Source organism: Rhinopithecus bieti, unplaced genomic scaffold, assembly GCF_001698545.2.
Source record: "Rhinopithecus bieti isolate Rb0 unplaced genomic scaffold, ASM169854v2 scaffold_19901, whole genome shotgun sequence".
Classification (NCBI taxonomy): Eukaryota; Metazoa; Chordata; class Mammalia; order Primates; family Cercopithecidae; genus Rhinopithecus; species Rhinopithecus bieti.
This window is the reverse complement of record NW_016809629.1, coordinates 499,869-522,657: the sequence shown is the minus strand read 5'-3', so window position 1 is coordinate 522,657 and position 22,789 is coordinate 499,869. Positions and strand designations below refer to the sequence as shown.

General features: G+C 42.6%; 2 protein-coding genes across 8 annotated transcripts in view; one reads left to right on the top strand and one right to left on the bottom strand.

The window, feature by feature from the left end:
- Nucleotides 1–206: 206 nt before the first annotated feature.
- SMIM19 (small integral membrane protein 19) lies at nt 207–11,832 on the bottom strand. 5 transcript variants are annotated; one of them, XM_017889854.1, is made up of 4 exons: nt 11,774–11,832; nt 6,644–6,781; nt 4,446–4,570; nt 207–674 (listed from the first exon to the last, which is right to left on the bottom strand). In XM_017889854.1, the coding sequence occupies exons 2-4, from the start codon at nt 6,775–6,777 to the stop codon at nt 610–612; spliced, it is 324 nt and encodes a 107-aa protein (XP_017745343.1). In that variant the 5' UTR covers nt 6,778–6,781; nt 11,774–11,832; the 3' UTR covers nt 207–609. The 5 variants fall into 5 exon arrangements, with proteins under 5 accessions (XP_017745343.1, XP_017745342.1, XP_017745340.1 ...); XM_017889853.1 differs by lacking the exon at nt 11,774–11,832 and adding an exon at nt 11,234–11,370; XM_017889851.1 differs by lacking the exon at nt 11,774–11,832 and adding an exon at nt 10,570–11,326.
- SLC20A2 (solute carrier family 20 member 2) overlaps nt 10,940–22,789 on the top strand; it is a 128,293-nt gene continuing 116,443 nt past the window's right edge. Inside the window, exon 1 of one of the 3 annotated variants that reach the window (XM_017889847.1) lies at nt 10,940–11,075. The gene's annotated coding sequence lies outside the window, so the exon portion shown is untranslated. Of the gene's footprint in view, nt 11,076–11,981; nt 12,059–22,789 lie in introns of those variants that run through there. The other 2 variants (XM_017889849.1, XM_017889848.1) reach the window with 2 other exon arrangements.

The window sequence follows — 22,789 nt, the reverse complement described above, 5'->3', positions numbered from 1 at the left end:
AAGATCATTAATTAAAGAGCTGTTAACAGCATATTCAGGAGGCTGCAGCAGGAGAAACGCTTAAACCTGGGAGGCAGAAGTTGCAGTGAGCAGAGATCGTGCCACTGCACTCCAGCCTGGGTGACAGACTGTCTCCAAAAAAAAAAAAGAGCTGTTAACAATAAATTAATGTTATTGATCTGATCTGATACTTATCACTCACAGAATACAATCGAACAGGAAGTTATTCCAATGGTTGCATTTTTATTTTTTAATATTGTAAACGGCATAAACTCCAGGATTCCCGCTTCCCAAGATGTGTTTTTATTTCTCACTGATTTTATCCTGAAGGAATCACAGGTCTTTGCAAGGTCAAGTCACCATCGCTGGTTACATATATCCTGGATATGTGCAGGCTCCCTGTGTCAAGGCCTTTTGAGCCATTTGTATTTACCTAACAATGACTTGGAGATGCAATTTAAAAAAGCAAAACAATGCACAAAACAATTGGGGAAAAGTCACAAGCAAAATAATTTTATGCAGACAGAAATGTTTTTAAAGCTGTTCACGATTTAGTAGAAAGAATCAGGAGCTTGCAACAATTACTTCTGTTGCTCATTTTCTGAGGCTTCATTCCAATGAGAGCTGCACACTGTCAGCTTGGTTTTGTGGCTGCTGATAGTCGTACTTTCTTGCTATTCACAAAACAACAAGAAAAGAAGAGATAAAATTAATAAAACTGCAAAATGATTACTACTTAATATCATTAAATTACAGTCAAGTCATGATTCTCAATAAAGAATTAGTTTTTGTTTGTCTGTTTCAGAGATAGTCTCCCTCTGATGCCCAGGCTGTGGTGCAGTGGCACAATCACAGCTCACTGCAGCTTCAACCTATTGGGCTCAAGCAATCTTCCCACCTCAGCTTCCCAGGTAGCTGAGACCACAGACAGACACCACCACACCCAGCTAATTTTGTATTTTTTTGCAGAAATGGGGTCTCGCCATGTTGCCCAGGCTGGTCTTGAACTCCTGGCCTCAAGGGATCCTCTCGCCTCGGCCTCTTAAAGTGCTGGGATTACAGATACGAGCCACTGCACCCGGCTAAGTAATTAGTCTAGAATTAAAACAATTTTGTTTCTTTGGAAAAGATGTATTACACTTCATGATCCTCTCATTTCTCAACACTGCTGATGCCAATTTTTATGTTTATTATTATTCATGTATCAGGATTATTCAGAGCTTTAAAATATAAACATTAAGCTCTTAAAACTTCAAAATTATATTTATTTTTGAGACAGTGTCTCACTCTGTCACCAAGGTTGGAGTGCAGTGGCACAATCATGGCTCACTGCTGCTTCGACCTCCCAGGCTCAAACAATCCTGCCACCTCAGCCTCCCAAGTAGCTGGGACTACTGCCTGATATCACCACGCCTAGCTAATTTTTTGTATTTTTAGTAGAGACAGGGTTTCACCATGTCGCCCAGGCTGGTCTTGAACTCCTGGGCTCAAACGATCATTCTGCCTTGGCCTCCCAAAGTGCTGGGATTACAGGTGTGAGCCATCATGCCTGATCTAAGCTCTTAAAATTAATGTTTTGTAATTTCTTCCTTTATTACCTGTCATTTCCATCTTAAAGTTAATAATAATGCTTTTGTCCACACCATAAGGAATTTGACTATATTTTAACTTATAAATCTAACAGGCTTATTGTTGATTAAACATATAATGTCTTCAATATAAAGAAGAAAATTAAATATGCAATTCTGTCTTCTTTTGTACTTCTAAGAAATGTTTCTTGAAGAAAACTGTCTTAACCTGAAACTAGAGAAAATACAGGGCTAAAATCTTTGCGTCATCCAATGCTTAGCTTTAAAACTTTCAATCTCTTCCGAGTTCTTCTTGTTTTTTTGAGACGGAGTCTCACTCTGTTGCCCAGGCTGGAGTGCAGTGGTGCAATCTGGGCTCACTGCAAGCTCTGCCTCCTGGGTTCACGCCAATCTCCTGCCTCAGCCTCCCGAGTAGCTGGGACTACAGGTGCCCGCCACCACGCCCAGCTAATTTTTTGTATTTTTAGTAGAGATGGGTTTTCACTGTGTTAGCCAGGATGGTCTTGATCTCCTGACCTCGTGATCCACCTGCCTTGGCCTCCCAAAGCACTGAGATTACAGGGGTGAGCCACCGCGCCTGGCCAATCTCTTCTAAATTTTTCACTAGCCAATAAGGAGATATTATTTGTTTATGCTACTCAGGGTAGATTCAGATTTTTGTAGCCCAAAGCGTACAACTTCGGGAGTCTTCTATTTAAAAAAAGAATTCTGTTGCCTGTTTCTTCTGGAAGCACCAGACTCTGTCAGAACAAGATATGTCACGAGCACTAAGGACCCTTTATGCTGGGATTTATTAAATGTGCAAATCCACACATGTTCTCACTGCTTATAAGCATAATGGCTCCCAAAGATGTCCACATCTTGTCCCGTAATCTGTGCCTATGTTACCTCACAGGACAAAAGGGACTCTGAAGATGTGATTAAGGTAGGGACCTTGACATGGGGAGATGACTCTGGATTATCTGCCCAATATAATCAGATGGACCCTTAAAATTACAGAGTTTTTTTCCTGCCTAAGTTCTGAGAGAAGGAGATGTGGACATGAAATAGTCAGAAAGATGCAATGCTTTGCAGATGGAGGAAGGGACTGTGACCCAAGGAGTGTGGATGGCCCTGAGAAGCTGGAGGCAAAGACAGGGATTTTCCTTAGAGGCTCTAGAAAAACAGAACCATGCAGGCACCCTGAAGTTAGCACAGTACAGCTGCTGTGGAGCTTCTAACCCACAGAACTGTAAGACAACATGTTCATGTGGTTTAAGCCACTACATTTGTGGTAATTCGTTACAGCAGCAATAGAAAACTAATACACCTTGCAAACAGAAATTCGAATTGATTTTATTTTATATCATTCCCATCAAAAAAGAAATAAACTGTGGGTTTATAATGTATCTGCTGTGTTACTGAGCATATTACTGACAGTGGATAACTTGTTTTGCATATGTGTCAATAAAAACTTAGTTCTTTACTTAGAATTTTTCATACAGAGCTCCTGGCTCTGTACTCTTTGTGTGTGTGTGTGTGTGTGTGTGTGTGTGATGAAGCTTCACTCTTGTCGCCCAGGCTGGAGTGTAATGGCGTGATCTCTGCTCACTGCAACCTCTGCCTCCTGGGTTCAAGCAATTCTCCTGCCTCAGCCTCCTAAGTAGTTGGGATTACAGGTGTCCACCACCACGTCCAGCTAATTTTTGTACTTTTAGTAAAGATGGGGTTTCACCACGTTGGCTGGCTGGTCTCAAACTCCTGACCTCAAGTGATCCGCCCGTCTCAGCCTCCCAAAGTGCTAGGATTACAGGCGTGAGCCACCATGCCTGGTCCCTGTACAGGCTCTGTACTTTTTTTTTTTTTTTAGCAATACTTATGTTTCTTTAAAAGAATTTTTTTAATGTGGTAAAATACACATAATATAAACTTTACCGTTTTAACCATTTTTAAGTGTACAGTTCAGTGGTATTACATGTACCCACATTGCTGTGACCATTACCACCATCTATCCACAGAGCTCTTCTCATCGTCCCCAACTGAACTCTGGACCCATTAAACTCCCTATTCCCCTCTTCTGCAGCCCCTGGCAACCACCATTCTACTTTGTATCTCTATGATTTGCCTCACGTAAATGAAATAATCCAATATTTGTTCTGTTGTGACTGTCTTATTTCACTTAGGATACCATCTTCGAGGTTCATTCACATCATGTGTCAGAATGGACTTCCTTTTTTTCTTTTTTTGAGACGGAGTCTTGCTCTGTCGCCCAGGCTAGAGTCCAGTGGCGTGATCTCAGGTCACTGCAACCTCCGCCTCCCGGGTTCAACCGATTCTCCTGCCTCAGCCTCCCAAGTAGCTGGGATTACAGGCACCCACCAATGCGCCCAGCTAATTTTTGTATTTTTGGTAGAGACAGGGTTTCGCCATCTTGGCCAGCCTGGTCTTGAACTCCTGACCTTGTGATTCACCCACCTCGGTCTCCCAAAGTGCTGAGATTGTAGGTGTGAGCCACTGCTCCCAGCCAGAATGTCCTTCCTTTTAAGGGCTGAATAACATTCCATTGGACACACCACACTTTGTTTATTCATTCATCTGCTGAGGACATGTGGGTGATTTCCATCTTTTGACTATAGTGAATAATGCTGCTATGTTGAATTAAGTTATATGCCTTATTTTGAGCCAGTATCATATGCAAATGGCATAAAATACAAAAGGAACAAAGGATAAGTATCTGAAAAGCATATTAAACATCTGTAAAAAGCACTAAGTTTTCATCACTTACGATTTCTAATAACATTTTGCTAAATGAACTCAATTCCAGAAAATCTATTTTAAACATGCATATGTGTATCTTTCAGCACAGAATACACTTACAAATGGAATACATTTCCAGTTGTTGTCTCAAACGGATCTTGCTTATTGTGTCATAAAAGTTGGGCTCTGACAAAGTTTCCTCTGTTGGTGGCACGCTGAATATCCTCATAATTCTCCTTTTGTTCCTAAACACAAAATCCACGCAGAAGAGATGTTTGTATTAATGTCTATAGAGTTGTAATATGCTTATGATCCTGGTCATCAGAAGCTGTGGCAAAAGGACTTAAATGACAACAAGCCCATTTTACTTTCTATTTTGTCTTTGAGAGCTGCTTCCTTGGCTCAAAGTATTATTTCTTTCACTAAAAAGTATGAGGCTGTAAGTGAGAAACGTAAGTAGCTGAACACATCCAATTAACACAACAAAGTGAAGTTCCTCCATTGTGATTCTCCTCAATCCCCAAAAGCCAAATATCCTATGAGAAAATCACAAACAAGAAAACAGCTGATTTTTCCTCCCTTTCACGTCATCCAGATAAAGCTAAATGACTGGGCTGGAGAATAAACTGAATGTGAGCAGACCTTAATTTTAGAAAGTAATGAATAAACATATTTCTTAAATACAATAGCATGGCCTTAGTGGAGACATCTTTTTAAAATTAAGAACAGCATGCCTCCGCTTTTAAAAGAAACATGGGGAGGCAGTGGTGGCTTAGAGGAAAGTGGTCACCTGCCAGGTGATCAGTGATGGTCAGGGAGCCTCCTCTCACCACCCCTAGAGTTCATGAGCCAACAGGCCAGCTGCTCCAGGAGGGTTCAGCTGAGATCTGGGCGCAAGTGGGGGCTCTGAATAATTCCTCAGGCCAAACTTAAATTACTTCTGGATTACTAATTACCTTGAACTCTCAAATGCCTTTTTACCTTGGGAGAGGATACCTGTAAAGCATGTATCTGCAGAAGTATCCAAATCTAACACTGCTCTTCCTCTTTTTAAAGCATCCCGCACCTCCCCTTTTACTGTACTTCTGGGAAAGGAGCCAGGGAATGTGGAAAAGCAGTTAAATTAAGCTACAACATCTGGAATTAAGACAGGAAATATTCATTGAAGATTTACACTATACGGCACACCAAGGACCCAAAGGTAAAAGACAAAAGAGACATGTTGTGGAATGGACAAACAAGTAATCAGATAAGACTAACGCTGTTTAACAAGTGCTATGATACAGTCATGCACAAAAAACAAGGAAAAGCTTATACTGGCTGAAGGGAGATTTGCTGAATACATAGGAGTCAGTGTTTCTGCATTCAGGGACTTAAGCCAAAACAATGTGCTCAATGAAGGGTGACAATGAACCCAGGCTGGATGATAAAATTGGGCTATATCAGAAATTACAGAATTGAGAGTTTTGTGCAGCTGGCCGAGGGGCTAAGAGTGGTATTTAATTCTCCATTTCTTAAAGCAATGGATTTTTTTTTTTTTTTTTTTTGTGACGGAGTCTTACTTTGTCGCCCAGGCTGGAGTGCAGCTGCACGATCTTGGCTCACTGCATCCTCCTCCTGGGTTCAAGTGATTCTCCTGCCTCAGCCTCCCAAGTAGCTGGGATTACAGGCTGGCGCCATCATGCCCAGCTAATTTTTATATTTTTAGTAGAGACGGGGTTTCACCATGTTGGCCAGGCTGGTCTTGAACTCCTGACCTCAGGAGATCCACCTGCCTCAGCCTCCCAAAGTGCTGGGATTACAGGTGTGAGTCACCATGTCTGGTCAGTAATGGGGTTTTCAGAGCCAAACCTTGGCCACCAATGCTTGAGACCAGAGTAGACAGTGTCTTTCAGCACTAGAACAAAAATTATAATGAAATTTATTTTATTTATTTATTTTTTGAGGTGGAGTCTCGCTCTGTCACCAGGCTGGAGTGCAGTGGTGCGATCTCGGCTCATGGCAACCTCTAACTCCCTGGTTCAAGTGATTCTCCTGCCTCAGCCTCCCAAGTAGCTGGGATTACAGGCACGTGCCACCACGTCCAGCTACTTTTTGTATTTTTAGTAGAGACAGGGTTTCACCATGTTGGCCAGGATTGTCTCAATTTCCTGACCTCGTGATCCGCCCACCTTGGCCTCCCAAAGTGCTGGGATTACAGGTGTGAGCCACTGCGCCCAGCCTGATGCAATTACTTTTACATATTCATTTCACATTTCTTAAACTTGCAAAACTTGTAAATGCACAGTTTTTATCTACCCTGAGAAACAAAAATTTACCGTTTGGCATACATGAAGAGACCGAAGCTAACAAGGATAACTATCAAGTAAACATTGGTGGCTTCATTCCAGGCTTCGTGAACAGTATAATCAATAGAACCATCGTCACCCATCACTCCATAACCCCCAGCCATGGGGCTGTAAGAGAGAAAAGAAAGTAGGGTTTCTTTTAATTAATGATGGTAGCACTGTCTGGAGAAGGGTTGGCAAATATATGGCCTACTGGCCAAATCCAGTCCACTGCCTGTTTGTGTGCAGCCCATGAGCCAAGAATGGGATTTACATTTCTAAGTGGCACATTTTAAATGGTGCAGTTGGCCCTCTCTCTCTGACAGTTCTGCATCCGCATAATCAACCGTGAAAGGAAAATATTTGCAAAAAAACCCACAAATTTTAAAAAATACATTATACCAACTATTAACATAGCATTTACATTGTACTAGGTATTATAAGTGCTTAGAGATGATTTAAAGTACACAGAGGATGTGCTTAGGTTATATGCAAATACTATGCCATTTTATATCGGGACTTGGGCATCTATGGATTTTGATATCTGAGGGGGTCCTGGCACCAATCTCCCAAATACCAAGGACTGCACCTACACAATATTGATTTTGTTTCAAAGTCCACAAAACCTAAAATATTTACAATCTGGCCCCTTAAGAAACTTGGGATAAAAAATAATATTACTAAAAGGACTGAGCTTGAAATGTTATTGCAGCTTCCAAATTGTAACACCCAGAGGAAAGTAACAGAATACTTTAAAACAGAGACTTTGCTGGTGCCTGTAATCCCAGCACTCTGGGAGGCCAAGGTGGGCGATCACCTGAGGTCAGGAGTTCAAGACCAGCCTGGCTAACATGGTGAAACCCTATTTCTACTAAAAATACAAAAAATTAGCTGGGCATGATGGCGGGTGCCTGTATTTCCAGTTACCCGGGAGGATGACGCAGAAGAATCACTTGAACCTGGGAGGCGGAGGTTGCAGTGAGCCGAGATCGCGCCATTGCACTGCAGCCTGGGTGACAGAGTGGGACTCTATTCAAAAAACAAAAACAAAAAACACAGAGACTCAACACCTGGCTGTGCTGCTACAAAAGTGTTGCACAGCAGCCTAGCAAGGATGTGACAGCCAGAACACGGCTCTCTCACCCCGCATGCCTCCCATACTGGGAAAGGTTTGGAGCTTTATCTAGTTTTGGCCTGCTGGACAAATTTGGTTGAAAGCAGCTATGGGATGAAAAGATACATTTTGCTATTGACACAGCTGTGACATCTACCCTAGGAAATGCATTCTTTGGACATTCCCACAGAAAGTTAGAGTCGTCACAGCAAGTGCATCAAACAGCAAGTAAAAGTAATGACTTCTTTGTGTTTGAGAAGCTCACTGAATTTTTCCTTAAAGAGAAAGTTCCTCCCTTGTGTTGGGATATAAAAGGTAAGTCTAAGTAAAATGACCTAATATGTAAAGAAAATCCAGAAGTATTGTTTTAGACACTCTATATACAGGAGAAAAATGGACAAATATAGGTGATAGCTGCACTGTAGTTTCTGAGAATCAGTCATTTTCTAATACCAAGAAAAGAGTCTAAAAGTTGTTCGGTGATTTTTTCTACGCTGCCTACAATAATGAAGGCATTGCAAAAATTCTTCCACTAAAATGTCTTGCAGGAGTCCATGCTGTAAGCCTCCAAAGTGTTCATTAGTGTAGATTTGGCCAGCTAGTTAATACATATGTACTGAGGGCAGAGTTCTTTCTTCTAGCTTGCCTCTATATAAGAAGAATGCAATTTCAGGAGAGGTCTGTTCCTAAGCCACGTGGCATGTTTTTGCCTTTCTGACAACTTATCTTTGTCAAAAGTTTGGGGACATACTGTACTCCTTTAGAATAAAGTGAGTATCATGAACAGCCATTTAACTTCAACTCTTCACACTGAAGGCAGGAGTGATTTCACGAAAATAACTATGGGTGTCTGCTGAATATAAAGATTGGTCTCGTGAAAATTAGCCAGGAACAATAAAAACAGAACTTAAATTGTAAACATTTGTAGATGCACTATCTAAATATTATTTAAACACTAGACTATACCCAATTCCTAGATACTGAAGACTGGCTGTGGATTTTTTTTGAGTGAGAGGTACAGAGGTATTTGGCATATTGACAGTTTGAATTCTTATTCCTCAAAACTAAATTCCAGAGTTCCTCTGAATGTAACTTTATGGTTTATAGTAAGTAATCAGCCTACTTTAGACATGGAAACTTTTGGAAGCCCAGACACTATAACTGTCTGTATAATTTATGGAATCTCAAACTTCGTTGGTGCCAAAGTGTAAAATAGCAACCACCACCACCGTGTTTGGCAAAATAAAGATGACTTTATGTGTCTTGATTTGAGATGCTGCAGAAGCCCCAGGACAATTATGCAGCAAGGGAGGCAGCTTTCAGGATTGAGAGTTATTAACAAATTAGGCAAGAAACGGGGAGCCATACAGCACTGGTCACTAGAACATTTCATGGGTGTCATTAATCTGACAAATTACAAAATGTTTCCTATTTTCTAATGACAAAATGGATCAGAATCAGGTTAATTTCTTGCTTTAATTTTTCGCAAGATTCTGGTAATGTGCCACATGAAATGTATATACATGTACCACAGTAAATGGTATATTCCTACTCAAAGCGCTACTTCCTCCTGCCCCAAATATGCAGGTCTTTAATTACACTTAGGAAAAAATTTCCAATTACTGCTGACACAGAACGGTAAAATTTTAACGTGAATTATACAACCTATATTATACAACATGATTGGTATGTCATGAGGTCACTCTTCTGTGCTTCCAGGGACATGCACTTGAGTTATTTTTAGGAGTGTAGTTGTGAAAGATTTGCAGAGGGGAGGCCTTTCCCTCCCAGTCCTCAATCATGATCAATGGCATGACTTTGTAAGGCTGCCAGGAGTAAGGAGTGCTGTGGTCCTGAGTCACAGTACAGACCCACAGCCCACATGCAGCCTGAACTATGACCCCGTCCCCTCCTTCTCGGCATGCCACAGTGTAACCAAGTGTACACACATACACCTGTTGCGCGCTTACTGCATACCACCACAGCCTTCCTCTGGAATCTAAAGCAAGATACCTTTTTTCACATTTTCCTGTAATGTAATGCTTGAACTATTTCAGTAAGGAGAGGCTAGGATGGGCTGAATTAAGTTCCAAGTAAATATGTGTATCTAAAGTTGCCAGTATATGACAACTAGGAGTTGGTTTTAGGTTGCCAAACTTTTAGGATGAGAACTGCGTTTTCTTTCCCTTTTTTTTTTTTTAAAAAAAACAAGGTCTCGCTCTGCCACCCAGGCTGGAGGGCAGTGGTGCGATCTCGGCTCACTGCAACCTCCACCTCCCGGAATCGAGGGATTCTCCTGCCTCAGCCTCCCAGGTAGCTGGGAATACAGGCAAGTGCTATCATGCCTGGGTAATTTTTTTTTTGTTTTTTAAAGTCGGGGGAGTGGGGGTCCTCTCACTATACTGCCCAGGCTGGTTTCAAAACTCCTGAGCTCAGGCAATCTGCCCGCCTCAGCCTCTCAAAGTGCTGGATTACAGGCGTGAGCCACCATGCCCAGCCGAGAACTACTTCTTCTAGGGACTAGGTCACTGTATCATAAGCTTTAAAATCTGTGTCGTGATTTTGGGTTCCTCATGCCACGTCTAGGTGGTTGTAAAACTGACCACCGCTTGTCATCGTGCATTCATGTTACCATTTTTGTCTCTCACTTAGAACTTTGTTATTTTGACACAAATTCACATTGGAACCACTTAGTTCCTAGAGTCCCTTACAACAAAATCCTCTGCATCAATAAATGAGATTTCTTTCTCTCATCCCTCTGAAACACTAAAGGCTTGGCATCCTGAAGCAGAAAGGTACATACAAGCTCACAGGCCTTCACCCAACATCGAGGAAAGCAATTCACAGGTGCTGGGCAGTCCACAGAGTCACTGAATCATCCCAACAACCCTGCTGGGCGGCACTAAAGCTCCATGTTACAGGAAAAGAAGCTGGGGTGGCGGCAGTGGTTATATAACTTGCCCAAAGCCACACGGGCCAGGGCGTGGAGCTGTTACACACACGACTCCCAAACCTGAACTCTTCCAGCCTTGGCCCCGATCCTGCGAGACCTGCTCCTTCCGGAAGAAAGTCAAGTGGAGCAGGGAGAAAATGTAATCCTCTCCCAGGAAGCTGCCCGGGTCCCGGGGCGGCCAGGCTCTAGGGACGTTTCCGCCGCCCGCAGGCTGCGCGTGATTCAGCCTCAACCCTCCCGCTGAGCCCCCGCCGCCCTGGCAGATGGGCCGCCGCGACTGGGCCGTGTGCGTTTCCGGAAACGGGCGACTGGCTGCTCCACGCGACGCCGAGGAGCTCAGCTCCCGGACCGGGCAGGTGCTCGGAGCTTCGGGGACCGCACGGGACCTGGGGCGGGCGGGCGGCGACCCCCCCTTACTCCCGCGTCCGGGGCGGGGCGGGCGGCGCGGGGCGGGGCCGGGTGACGCGGCCCCAACGGGGGACTGGGAGGCGCGTGACGCGGGGCCTCACCTCACGCTGCCAGCTCCAGGAGGGCGGCACGCGTGGCACGCGCTGCTCCGCTCGCGGGCTCTTTCCCCCCGCGGCAGTCGGTGCCTTTTGGCGCGCGGAACCGGCTTACCGAGCGGGAACCTGGCGCCCTCTGCCTTCGTCCATTTCCCTGCCCGGCCGATCGCGTTTTCCGCGGATGAATCGAGGAGTCAAGGTCTTTTTTTTTTTTTCTTCACCTTTTCCCCCCTTTTCAGTTTTTTTTGAGCCGGAGAGACGCAAGGCGGCGTCCCGGTTGCCGCCCCCGGGGCGCCCGGCCGGTGAGTGGAGCCGGCTCCTTTCCCCTCCCGCCGCCGACCCGCCCGGCTGCGCGCGCCGCCCCGCAAGCCCCCGGGGCCGACTCCCGGGCTCCCGGCGGGGTGGGGCCGGGGCTGCGGGGCGCCGGCGCGGGCCTAGAGGCGACGGCGGGTTGCGTCCCCCGCGCCTGCTGGCCCACGTGGACCTGGCCGTCGCTTGCCGTGCGGCGCCTTTGCGAAAACTCGACGGAAGTGTCAGGGACTCGGCATTACCTGCGAATGCCCGGCGCCTCCTGCTCCGCTGTGCGCGCGTGGGGCGGGACTCGGCGGGGGAGGGGTCGTGTATGTTGTCCCACCTAGCGCGATGAAGCTGGGCAGCGCAGAGGATTTCTTTTTTGGACTTGAGGGCATAGAGTCCCTTTTCATATTCACGTGTACTCTTAAGAAAGCGTCTGTTATCCAAACTGGCTTTCCATTCTCCCCGTCCTAAATGGTGCGTGGCTGACACCGTAGTGTTTTCAAAACTGGATTTGGCCAGGATGCTATAGCATTGTCAGTGTAAGTGCCTTTTGGCTATTTTTATTTAATTGTGTAGTGACTTGACAGAAGTGTTTCCCAGCTTGACATAGGTAATGAATTTGCATAGGATTTCAGCATCAGTATGGAAGTGATCGGATGTCAGTGGTTGGTGCCACCTTGCAAATAAATGGCCACTGGTCCACGTAGTTCGTCTTTACAATACATTTTGAGCAAGTTCTCTAGGACCAGCTGACTGGTAATTATAAGTCACAGGAAACCCTGCAGAGATGAGAGCTAACATTGAACACTTAACAAGTTTTCTATTCTTTGTTTCATCTGTTACAGTTAAACTCAATTTTGTCTAGGGTAAGACCATTACTTCACGCAATAACATACTAGCTTAATGTACGGTGTTTATATGTATTTATATATAGTGTATATATAATCATATATGTATAACATTTAGTTTGACTCTAAAGTTGGAAAATTAGGAAAATAACAGGTGATGTTGAGTACTGATTGTTTGCGTGGCCTGTGCCAAATGGTGTGCGTGCTTTATGTCACTTAATCTCATAAGATTTGAATACGTGAGTTTGATTTCAGTGTGTCCACATGTGAAACGTGTACATTATTGTTACTGTTTTGTTTTTTTGAGACGGGGTTTTGCTCTTATTGTCCAGGCTGGAGTTCAATGGCACTGTCTTGATTCACTGGGACCTCCGCCTCCCGGGTTCAAGCGATTCTCCTGCCTTAGCCTCCCAGGTAGCTGGGATTACAGGCGCCTGCCACCACGCCCATCTAACTTTTGTATTTTTTAGTAAAGACGGGGTTTCACCATGTTGGCTAGGCTGGTCTCGAACTCCAGACCTCAGGTGATCCGCCTGCCTTGGCCTCCCAAAATGCTGGGATTACAGGCGTGAGCCACAGCCACCGCTCCGGCAAACGTGTACATTAAATGCTTGTTTCTGCTTTTGTAAAATAAGAGTGTTGGCAATATAAAATGTTACCCATAGAGTAAATTAATGTGTTGTTTCAAGTTGGAATGTGGCTTTAAAAATTCATAAAAGTACAATTAGTCTCTTTATTTAGGTGCTGAATAGTTTCCAAAGCCCCGTGTCTCTTATTTATCAAAGTTTCCATTATATAACATTGTCACCCAGTGAACAGGCTATGCTAGGACACTGGAAAAAGGTAAATATTGAGAAAGCCCTAATGGTCCTTTGTTAAATGGCCCCTCTTTCCATATTTAATTTCTAAGTGACATTCCTAATTAAGGGTAAACAAACATAATGAAACAAGACTAATTTTCCAATACCAAACTAAAAACAAAAACAAAAAACAGTGGACTGGCTATTTGTTGATGAGTCTAGCGCAGTTTTACTGGGCATTTGAATGTTAAGGATGTTATTTACATTGTAGGTAGTTGTGAAAGATTTGTGTGTCTAAGTTTTTGGTTTGCCTTTAAATGTCTTGAACATATGCTTAGTATTGAGTCCAGTACTTTGTGCATTAATAGTAAGTTTTTGATTGGATTTAATTGACTAGTTTTGGCTTGCTTAATTTTATTTTGAAGATAGAATTTAATGATTTGTGTAGGCATAACAGTTCCAATTAACAATGATTCTGAGATGAGCGTAGGGTTTAACTTAACAGTTCACATTTTCTTGGGAGTTGAAAGGACTGGAGAGTTGGATGTGTGTCTTCTTTGTGATTAAAAAAGCATGTGGAACTTAGCTATCAGAAGATTCTGGTGGTCCATCTTTGGGAAGAGGAAAAGATTAAGAATGCTTTGTTAGTCAGTATTTACAAGAGGGTTTCTTTACTTAAAGTCATTTTCTTGGGGGGGGAGGAGTTGAGAGTTGTCATCAATGGAAAGATCTTAGAATGAAAAAGATGTACATGTTTTCTTTTGGAGTGAATTTGTGACTGGAGATGGGGTTTCACCATGTTAGCCAGGATGGTCTCGATCTCCTGACCTCATGATCTGCCCACCTCAGCCTCCCAAAGTGCTGGGATTACAGGTGTGAGCCACCGTGCCCGGCCTATGTGCTTTTTAAAGATGGCACTGATTTAGAATACAGTATATAACAGTACATGAAAAAATTTTGGAATTTCTGTATGTTTGTCACTGTTGGAAAGCCCTACGGCTGAGTGTAATAACAGCATTGGCTCCTGTTCATAAGGCATTTAAATGATGTGTTTCCTATGACAGGAAGACAAGCCTTTCTCATTCCTTCAAAATTTGGCTCTCAGATGGAGTGCCCTTTAAGCTCCCTGAATGCAGGGACTTCTTCTGTTTCACTCATTGTCTTTTCCCTGGGGCCTGTAACAGAACCTGGCAAACAGTGCTACGTAAACCTTTGTAGAATGAGCACGTTCCCTGGGGAATCCTCTTTCCACTTTCCACTAGTGAAGATTCCACCTGCCTTTAGGTGCAGGGCCACTCCAGCCTGACTTTCTCTGCAATCTGCAGCCCACAATGACTCTTTGAACATTTACTGTGTATACCACACTCTGTGACAGTTAATCTTTTATAGCTTTATATTGATACATGAGTGTTTCATGTATTTTGTTTCCTCACCCAAAATATAAGCTCTTCAATGCTATGGAACGTCCTATTTTTGAGAATTGCCTTGGTATCTGGTATAATATATAATGTATAATATTATATATACATATAATATTATTACATCTATTACATATAATATTACATCTATTATATATAATAATATATATTGCATATATAATGTAATATATAATATATAGAGAGAGAGTAGGTTTATATTTACCTATTAAATGAATGTTACTGTGGGGAAACATCAAAGAGATTCAAAATGTTAGGTAATATTTTAGTTAGGCAAACCTAGTGTACACATGTGAAACAGTACTAGAATTTGGAGCTAAATAAGAGTTAATAATACTTATGTTGTGCTTAAAATGTGAACCTCACAACAATCCTTTGAAGTAGGTACAATTATTTCCTCATTTTTCAGAGGAAGAAATGGAGACACAGCAAAGTAATTAAGTTTCTTGCTCAAGATTGTACCGGAAATCATAAGGAGGCAGTCTGGCTCCAGGGGCAGTGTGGTTTCTCTGGGGATATTTACTTTATACTTCGAAGGGAGATCTAAGCACTACTTTTGCAGCTGTAAGAGATGCTCTTTTAAAAGTTTCAAAATAGCCTAAGAGATTGCAGTGTCTCTAAACTGCAGAAGGAATGCTGAATTTTCTATAGAGAGGACATTGATAATGGAATGGTTAAGGGGACATTATATATTGAAATGACTAAAGATGGGGGAGAGAAACTGAAGTTTGAATCTCAAAGCTGAGGATTATAATTCTTTATAGATGCTGAATTCTAGAACAGTTATTCACCAGGACATAGGACAATGATTGCTTGTTACTAATTTAGTATCAAAAAACTTATGCCAAATAAAATAATATTGAATGACACTAGATATCTTACTGCATTTCTTTTTTTAAATGCTTACCAGATTTGATGCCCTAGTGGTAGTAATTTACCTTAATGTGGGTATTACTAAAGGTTTTCTATACACTTCTGTCCATTTGCTTTGTCTTTTTGTGAAAAAAAATTTTTTTTTTTTTTGAGACAGGTTCTCACTCTGTCGTCTGGATTAGAGTGCAGTAGTGTGATCTCACTGCAGCCTCTGCCTCAAGCAATCCTCCCACCTCAGCCTCCAGAGTAGCTGGGGCTACAGGCACGCACTGCTGTGCTCAACTAATTTTTGAATTTTGTGTAGAGATGAGGTCTCACTGTACTGCCCAAGCCGGTCTTGAACTCCTGGGCTCAAACAGCCCTCCTCCTCAGCCTCCCAAAGTGCTGGGTACGTCAGTGAGCCATTGTGCCTGGCCTTTTTGTATAATTTATTTTTTTTTAGACGGGATCTGGCTTTGTTGCCCGGGCCGGAGTGCAGCAGCGCGATCTCGCCTCACTGCAGCCTCCGCCTGCTGGGTTCAAGCGATTCTCCTGCCTCAGCCTTCTGAGTAGTTGTGATTACAGGCACTTGCCACCACACCAGCTAATTTTTGTATTTTTAATAGAAGACAGGCTTTCACCATGTTGGCCAGGCTGGTCTCAAACTCCTGACCTCAGGTGATCCACCCACCTTGGCCTCCTAAAGTGCTAGGATTACAGGTGTGAGCCACCATGCCCAGCCTTTTTGTAGAATCTTGATCCACTTTTTCAGGTTGTATTGAGCAATAGAGAACACTGTTGGGGTCAGGAGGTCTCTTCAAACCAAGTAATACTTTGGTGGAAAAAAATGTAAAATTGTGTGGTTGATTTGGTGACATACCTGGAATAAAGTCATTTTGAAGCTGTTTAGAATTAGATGAGGGCCTACAAATTTCAGCAAGATGAAGAACAGTGGTATTTCTCTGAAAGCCCCAGTATGTCTCCCTTTTGTTAGGAGCTGACAGTATGATTTTGGGGGGCATTGGGCATCAACGGTCACTGAATCTAAATGGCTCCACAGATAGGGGAGTATATACATCACCATACCAGCTGTCCAGGAATCAGGAGGAAGTACCCTTGAATGAAGCATGGGCCGCAAGCCTGGTTAGCAGCCAGGGAGGACACACACACACGTTGCAGGTACAGTATTCTGTTTTATACAGATTGTTTCCACTGGGAAGGATGTCATGTCATTTATCTTGAGAGTAGCTTCAGAATTTGAGTCAGTGATGAAATGACGTGCTGCTTTCGTTATGCTCCCGTAAGAACATTATATATTTTGGGATGGCCTGCATAAAAGAAACTTGTGATAATGAATATTGACCTACACCTTGTGTTCTGTTTAAGTATCTGAGGAAGTAATTTGGAAAACTTGAGTTAAAATAATCTATATTGAAGTTTTTATCCAATTTGCACATAAGCCCTAATTTTCATTTCAGGCTCTTCCCTGAATGGAAAACTTTTAGGGAAAGAGAGAGTAATACACTGATTAATTTATTTTTAGCCTACAAAGCTAGGATAATTTAATGAAATCTCTACTAGCCCCATGTTATGAATTTTAGGGTTGGAGAGCTGGATTCTGGACATGATCTATTCTTTAACTAGGAATGTACAGCAGAATGACCCAGGGTTTATCCTGAAACTAACACTTAACCCTTGAGATGCAGATTTGGTAGAGCTGCTGCCACAGGCCCTGAACATCAGTATTAAACCATCCTTAAGTGATTCTGGTGCCTCTTCTCCCGTAAGAAGAACCAGTCCTGTATTTTATATTTAAGAAGACCTGGGCGGCCGGGCGCGGTGGCTCAAGCCTGTAATCCCAGCACTTTGGGAGGCCGAGACGGGCGGATCGCGAGGTCAGGAGATCGAACCATCCTGGCTTAACATGGTGAAACCCCGTCTCCCTACTAAAAATAGCAAAAAACTAAGCCGGGCGAGGTGGCGACGCCCTGTAGTCCCAGCTACTCGGGAGGCTGAGGCAGGAGAAGGCGAGTGAACACGGGAGCGAGCTTCAGTGAACCGAGATTGAGCACTGCACTCAGTCTGGGCCACAGCAGCAAGACTCCGCTCAAAAAAAAAAAAAAAAAAAAAAAAGACCTTGGGCCAAACAACAAATGACTTGCCTAGATTTGGTTCAGTGGTACGAAGATTTAATCACCAGATAATACAGTTTCAGAATCCTATGGCTGGAAGAAGTTTACCAAGTCATCAATTCAGTAGTTCATCTTACAGCGGATTGTAAACCATGCTTGTCAATTATTTGCAGTACTTTTATTGTATACCCTGTGATGCCCTTTTAAGTTTTTTTGAAAATATTGTATACTTAAAACTGAAGTAAAACATTAAAATTTCTTATTAGAATTATTTTTCAGTCTTAGCTGAAATATAATATTGTATGAAAATTTACACTGCATTATTAGTTTTTTTTTTTAATCTAGTTGATTTTCAACTTTTCTTTTTTAAAGGCATCTCCTTGGAAACAATGCCATCTTTGAATGTGAGAGATAAACCTAGTTTCAGCATATCTGCAGCAGAGACCAGTGCATCAGGCTTATTCCCACAGGAAGCCGCCTAAAGCCTGTGGCGCGGCAACCATTTCCAGGACTAAATAATAATGTGTCAGATGCCTGTGAGTGGACTGCCTGGCCAAATGACTCATGAAGATATTCACGGAAGAATAGTCAAAAACCAAAGAAAAGGCACATTATAGAAGCACCTTCAATTCCATCGAGGATTTTTGAGCAGCTAAAGAAGAAAGTTCTGAAAATATGAGTGACAGTTCTCCAGCATGTTTTTTTAGTTGTTTCTTACATTATCTTTGTTAACCCATCCGCTTTTGTGTATATTATTTGAGTTATTTTCCACTACTGCAATGGCTAATAATTTACTTAGGCTCAGAGTTTTACTCTGTGTGGACAGAAACACAGGAGGTACCAACAGTGGGAGAACAAATAGGAACAGTTCACTGGGATGTTGGTCCCCAGAAATTGGCTTTCATTGAATAATTCCTAAAGGGTGTGGTGTGCTGAATTGCTTTTTCATGGTGATGTGCTGCTTCTTGTTCATACCCATATGACTTTAATTTCACCTTCCTTTATCTACTCCCAGCCTCGGTATATGCCTACTTTTTTTTGAATAATTTTTGGCACTAAAGATCTGATTACCATATTTTTTCAATTTAAAAATTATATCTTCACAAATAGACCTTTGGTATAGTTGCATTTTACCCTAGGTTATTTTCTAGGATCAAGAATAGAACAATTTCTGTTCTTTCCAGCATTATTCTTTACTAATCATATGTTCTTGTTCAGTGTTTTGTTGTTCTCATATTCTAGGTGAAAATGAAGGGTAATCTCTATATTCTATTTTCAGTTTTCTGGGAGATCAGAAAAACATGGGTAATAGAAATCTATGGAAAATTTACAAGGTCTCTTAACCATTGTGTTAAACTTGCATTAAGCTTCTTTTTTTTTTTTTAACAATATTGATGTCAGTGTTACCTCTTCTTTCCTTTTTATTTATTTTTTATTTATTTATTTATTTAGAGACAGAGTCTCATTCTGTCTCTCAGACTGGTTGGAGTGTGATGATGCAATCATGGCTTACTGCAACCTCTGCCTCCCAGGTACAAGTAATTCTCGTGCCTTGGGCTCACGAGTAGCTGGGATATTTAGTAGAGACCAGGCTTCACCATATTGGCTAGGTTGGTCTTGAACTCCCAACCTGAGGTGATCCACCCACCCCAGCCTCCCAAAGTGTTGGGATTACAGGCGTGAGCCACCATGCCTGGCCCCTTTTGTTGTTTTGAGGGGCAGGCAGTAAGAAGCAGGGATTTCTTCAAATGCTAGTAAGCACAAAGAGAGAGAGTTTGTAATTAACAAATGAACAGGGCCGGGCATGGTGGTGTGAGAGGCCGAAGTGGGCAGATCACAAGGTCAGGAGTTCGAGCCCAGCCTGAGCAACATGGTGAAACCCTGCCTCTACTAGAAATACAAAAATTAGCCAGGCATGGTGGTACACGCCTGTGATCCCAGCTAGTCGGGAGGCTGAGGCAGGAGAATCACTTGAACCTGGGAGGTGGAGGTTGCAGTGAGCTGAGATCATGCCACTGCATTCCAGCCTGGGCGACAGAGCAAGACTCCGTCTCAAAAAAAAGAAAAAAAAAAGAACAGTCGATCATTAAGGCCATTAATGTGCATGGACAGTTTTTTTGAGATAGAGTCTTACCCTGTTGCCCAGGCTGGAGTGTGATGACGCAGTCTCGGTAAACATAAACCTGCTCTGCAACCTCCACCTCCTGGGCTCAAGCGATTCTCGTGCTTCAGCCTCCCAAGTAGCTGGGATCACAGGCATGCGCCACCACGCCCAGCTAATTTTGTATTTTAGTAGAGATGGGGTTTTACCATGTTGGCCAGGCTGGTCTTGAACTCCTGGCCTCAAGTGATGCACCTGCCTCACCCTCCCAAAGGCTGGGATTATAGGTGTGAGCCACTGCAGCTGGCCTAATAGACACATTTTTAGTAAGTAGTTTGTTGATTAGAATGAACAGCACTTGCCATGTCATTGTTTTTAGCTATTATGGCTAAGTCAACCTCATCAACAATTTTTTCTTCTATAAATTGAGGACAATTTTTACTTTTATGAATGAAGTCTTATGCAGCAGGGAGAAGTATAAACAAAGGAACATATTTTTAATTTAATGAAGCAAAATTCCATACATCATTTTAAAAATAGTGTTTCTTTCCCTGATAGGCCTCTTCTGCATCATTCTTTTAGCTTCCTTCTGCCCTGTTTATCACTTGGTCCCACTTTTATATTTTTCCTCTTCAGTCCAGAATTTCTTGTTTAGTTTCTTGTATTTTGCCTACTCCCTCCCTTCTCCATGATTCAGCCTAGTCTTTCCACCCTCTCTGGACTTGGGTGTGCCTCTTTCCTCTGGGCCACCTCATCTTTTGCTGCTGTTAGCCCTCCCGCCTGCTCACCTGCTGCTTCACCCTTGCCTGTGGTCCACTCGCATTCCACTCAGCCCGGTCAGTCCTGCTCCGTTCTCCACTGCTTTGGTTTCCCATGTGTTTTTATCTAGCTCTGGTCCCTTCTCGTCTCCACATTTGTTTTGTTTTCTTTCTGTGCTTGTTAGTCCTTGTGCACTTGGTCCTTGAGCTCTTTTTCTGTTAATAGGTATTACTAGATGGATTTGTTGTCTGCCTTTACATAGAACACACATCCTTACTGTGCATTTCCTGGGTAGCCAGGATGAATCAATTTTTATTAACTTTCCTTCCAACATTGAGCTTCCTGTGTTTTCTACTTCTAAGAATTAGATTAGTATTCTAGAAGACTAATACTACTTTAAAGACAGTCAAGATAGTCATATGCTATCATTTCAGCCCTTTATTCTAGAGTTTGTGACATTTCTCACTCCCTTGAAAGATTAAAGAACACCCAAAGCAAGTTTGGGGTGGAGGTGGGGAAGGGCAGGAAGAGAAAGGTAAGTGCTATAAAAGGACTCATTGTTAATTTCTAGAAATTGGACTGAAATCTGAAAGCAGAAGCCTTAACATTTTTTAGATAAAAGATCCCTGAAAAGAATAAAAAGTATCCGTACTTCTGTTAACTAGCTTTAGTATTGGGTCATTTGTAGTTTACATTATCCTTTAAGTTTTAAGACCTTCAGTGTTTAACAAAGCAGAGACTGGCCAGGCACAGTGGCTCACACCTGTAATCCCAGCACTTTGGGAGGCCGAGGTGGGCGGATCACAAGGTCAGGAGATTGAAACCATCCTGGCCAACATGGTGAAACCCTGTCTCTACTGAAAATACAAAAAAAAAATTAGCCGGGCCTGTGGCGGGCACTTGTAGTGCCAGCTACTGGGGAGGCTGAGGCAGGAGAATTGCTTAAACCCGGGAGGTGGAGGTTGCAGTGAGCTGAGATCACACCACTGCACTCCAGCCTGGGTGACAGCGAGACTCTGTCTCAAAAAAAAAAAAAAAAAAATAGAGACTTAATCTTGTAAATACTCATTTTATTTTTGAGAGGCTCGATGTCTCCTTAAATATTAACCTGTGGCATTTTGTAATTATATTGTAATAGTGTCAGAATGCCATTAACAACTAACCCTTTTCGTTTCTTGTGTGGTGGGAAAGCTCATAAATTATGTGGTCTTGCCCCTCTGGACCCTGTAGTTGTAGCATAGTGAAAATGGAGCTCTTGGTAAAACTTTATATTATGCTGTTGACTCACATTGTCTCATATTTTTCTTTTATACTTCTGTATTTTATGAATATGGTGCTGTCCTGTCATTGAATTATTATAATGTATGTGAACTGCTGGAGGTAGACTGATGTGAGTGCAGTTCTTCAACTTAAAAACCCTTATATATCACATTTGTGGTGTTTAAGATATAAGAACAGCCCTACAAAGAGGGGATGATTGTATTGAATAATTCTTTCTGCTGAGCCTGCCTTAATTGTGAGGGTGGTGGTTTGGGTATCTTGGAGCTAAAAGAATGGCTAAGAGTCCACTAATGGTCCTGTAGTGTTTACTATCCCTGAGCAGTTAGTAAAGAATGGCCGCAAAGCCACAGTGAGGCTACTAACAAGGAACTTACGTAGGTGTGCCAGGTCCAGCCTGTGTTCTGGAACTGTAGAGATGAATAAGGTATGGTCCTTTCTCTCTGGAGGGTCACAATTGAATAGGGAATATTAATACATGAATGATTGCAGTACAGTGTGGCAAATGCTAAAATATATGCATGTAGCAGCTATTACAGGAGAACTGATTAATAGGGAGAGTCTGGCCGGGCTCGGTGGCTCACACCTGTAATCCCAGCACTTTGGGAGGCCAAGGCGGGCAGATCACTTGAGGTCAGGAGTTTGAGACCAGCCTGCCAACATGGTATAAACCCCATCTCTACTAAAAATACAAAGAAAATTAGCCAGGCGTGGTGGCGGGCATCTGTAATCCCAGCTACTGGGGAGGCTGAGGCAGGAGAATTCCTTGAACCCGGGAGGCAGAGGTTGCAGTGAGCTGAGATCATGCCACTGCACTTCAGCCTGGGCGACAGAGTAAGACTGTCTCAAATACAAAATGAAAAAAACTAACCATATTACTTTATAGTCTGTCCCCTCAGACTATAAAGTCTTTATATAGTCTTTATAGTCTGTCCCCTCAGACTATAAAGTCTTTATATAGTCTTTATAGTCTGTCCCCTCAGACTATAGTTTTTTAACTAAAAAAAAAACCCTTTTTTTAGTTAAAAGAAGTTTATTTAGCCTGATCAGTTTACCAGATGTCT

Bases quoted from the DNA above. Each gene is read 5' to 3' on its own strand.
- SMIM19 (XM_017889854.1), bottom strand. From the start codon at position 6,777: ATGGCTGGGGGTTATGGAGTGATGGGTGACGATGGTTCTATTGATTAT. The intron at 4,571-6,643 runs GTAAATTTTTGT...TTTTGTGTTTAG, and splicing joins CTCTTCATGTATGCCAAACG to GAACAAAAGGAGAATTATGA. The intron at 675-4,445 runs GTAAGTGTATTC...TTTTGTGAATAG, and splicing joins ACTGGAAATGTATTCCATTT to CAAGAAAGTACGACTATCAG.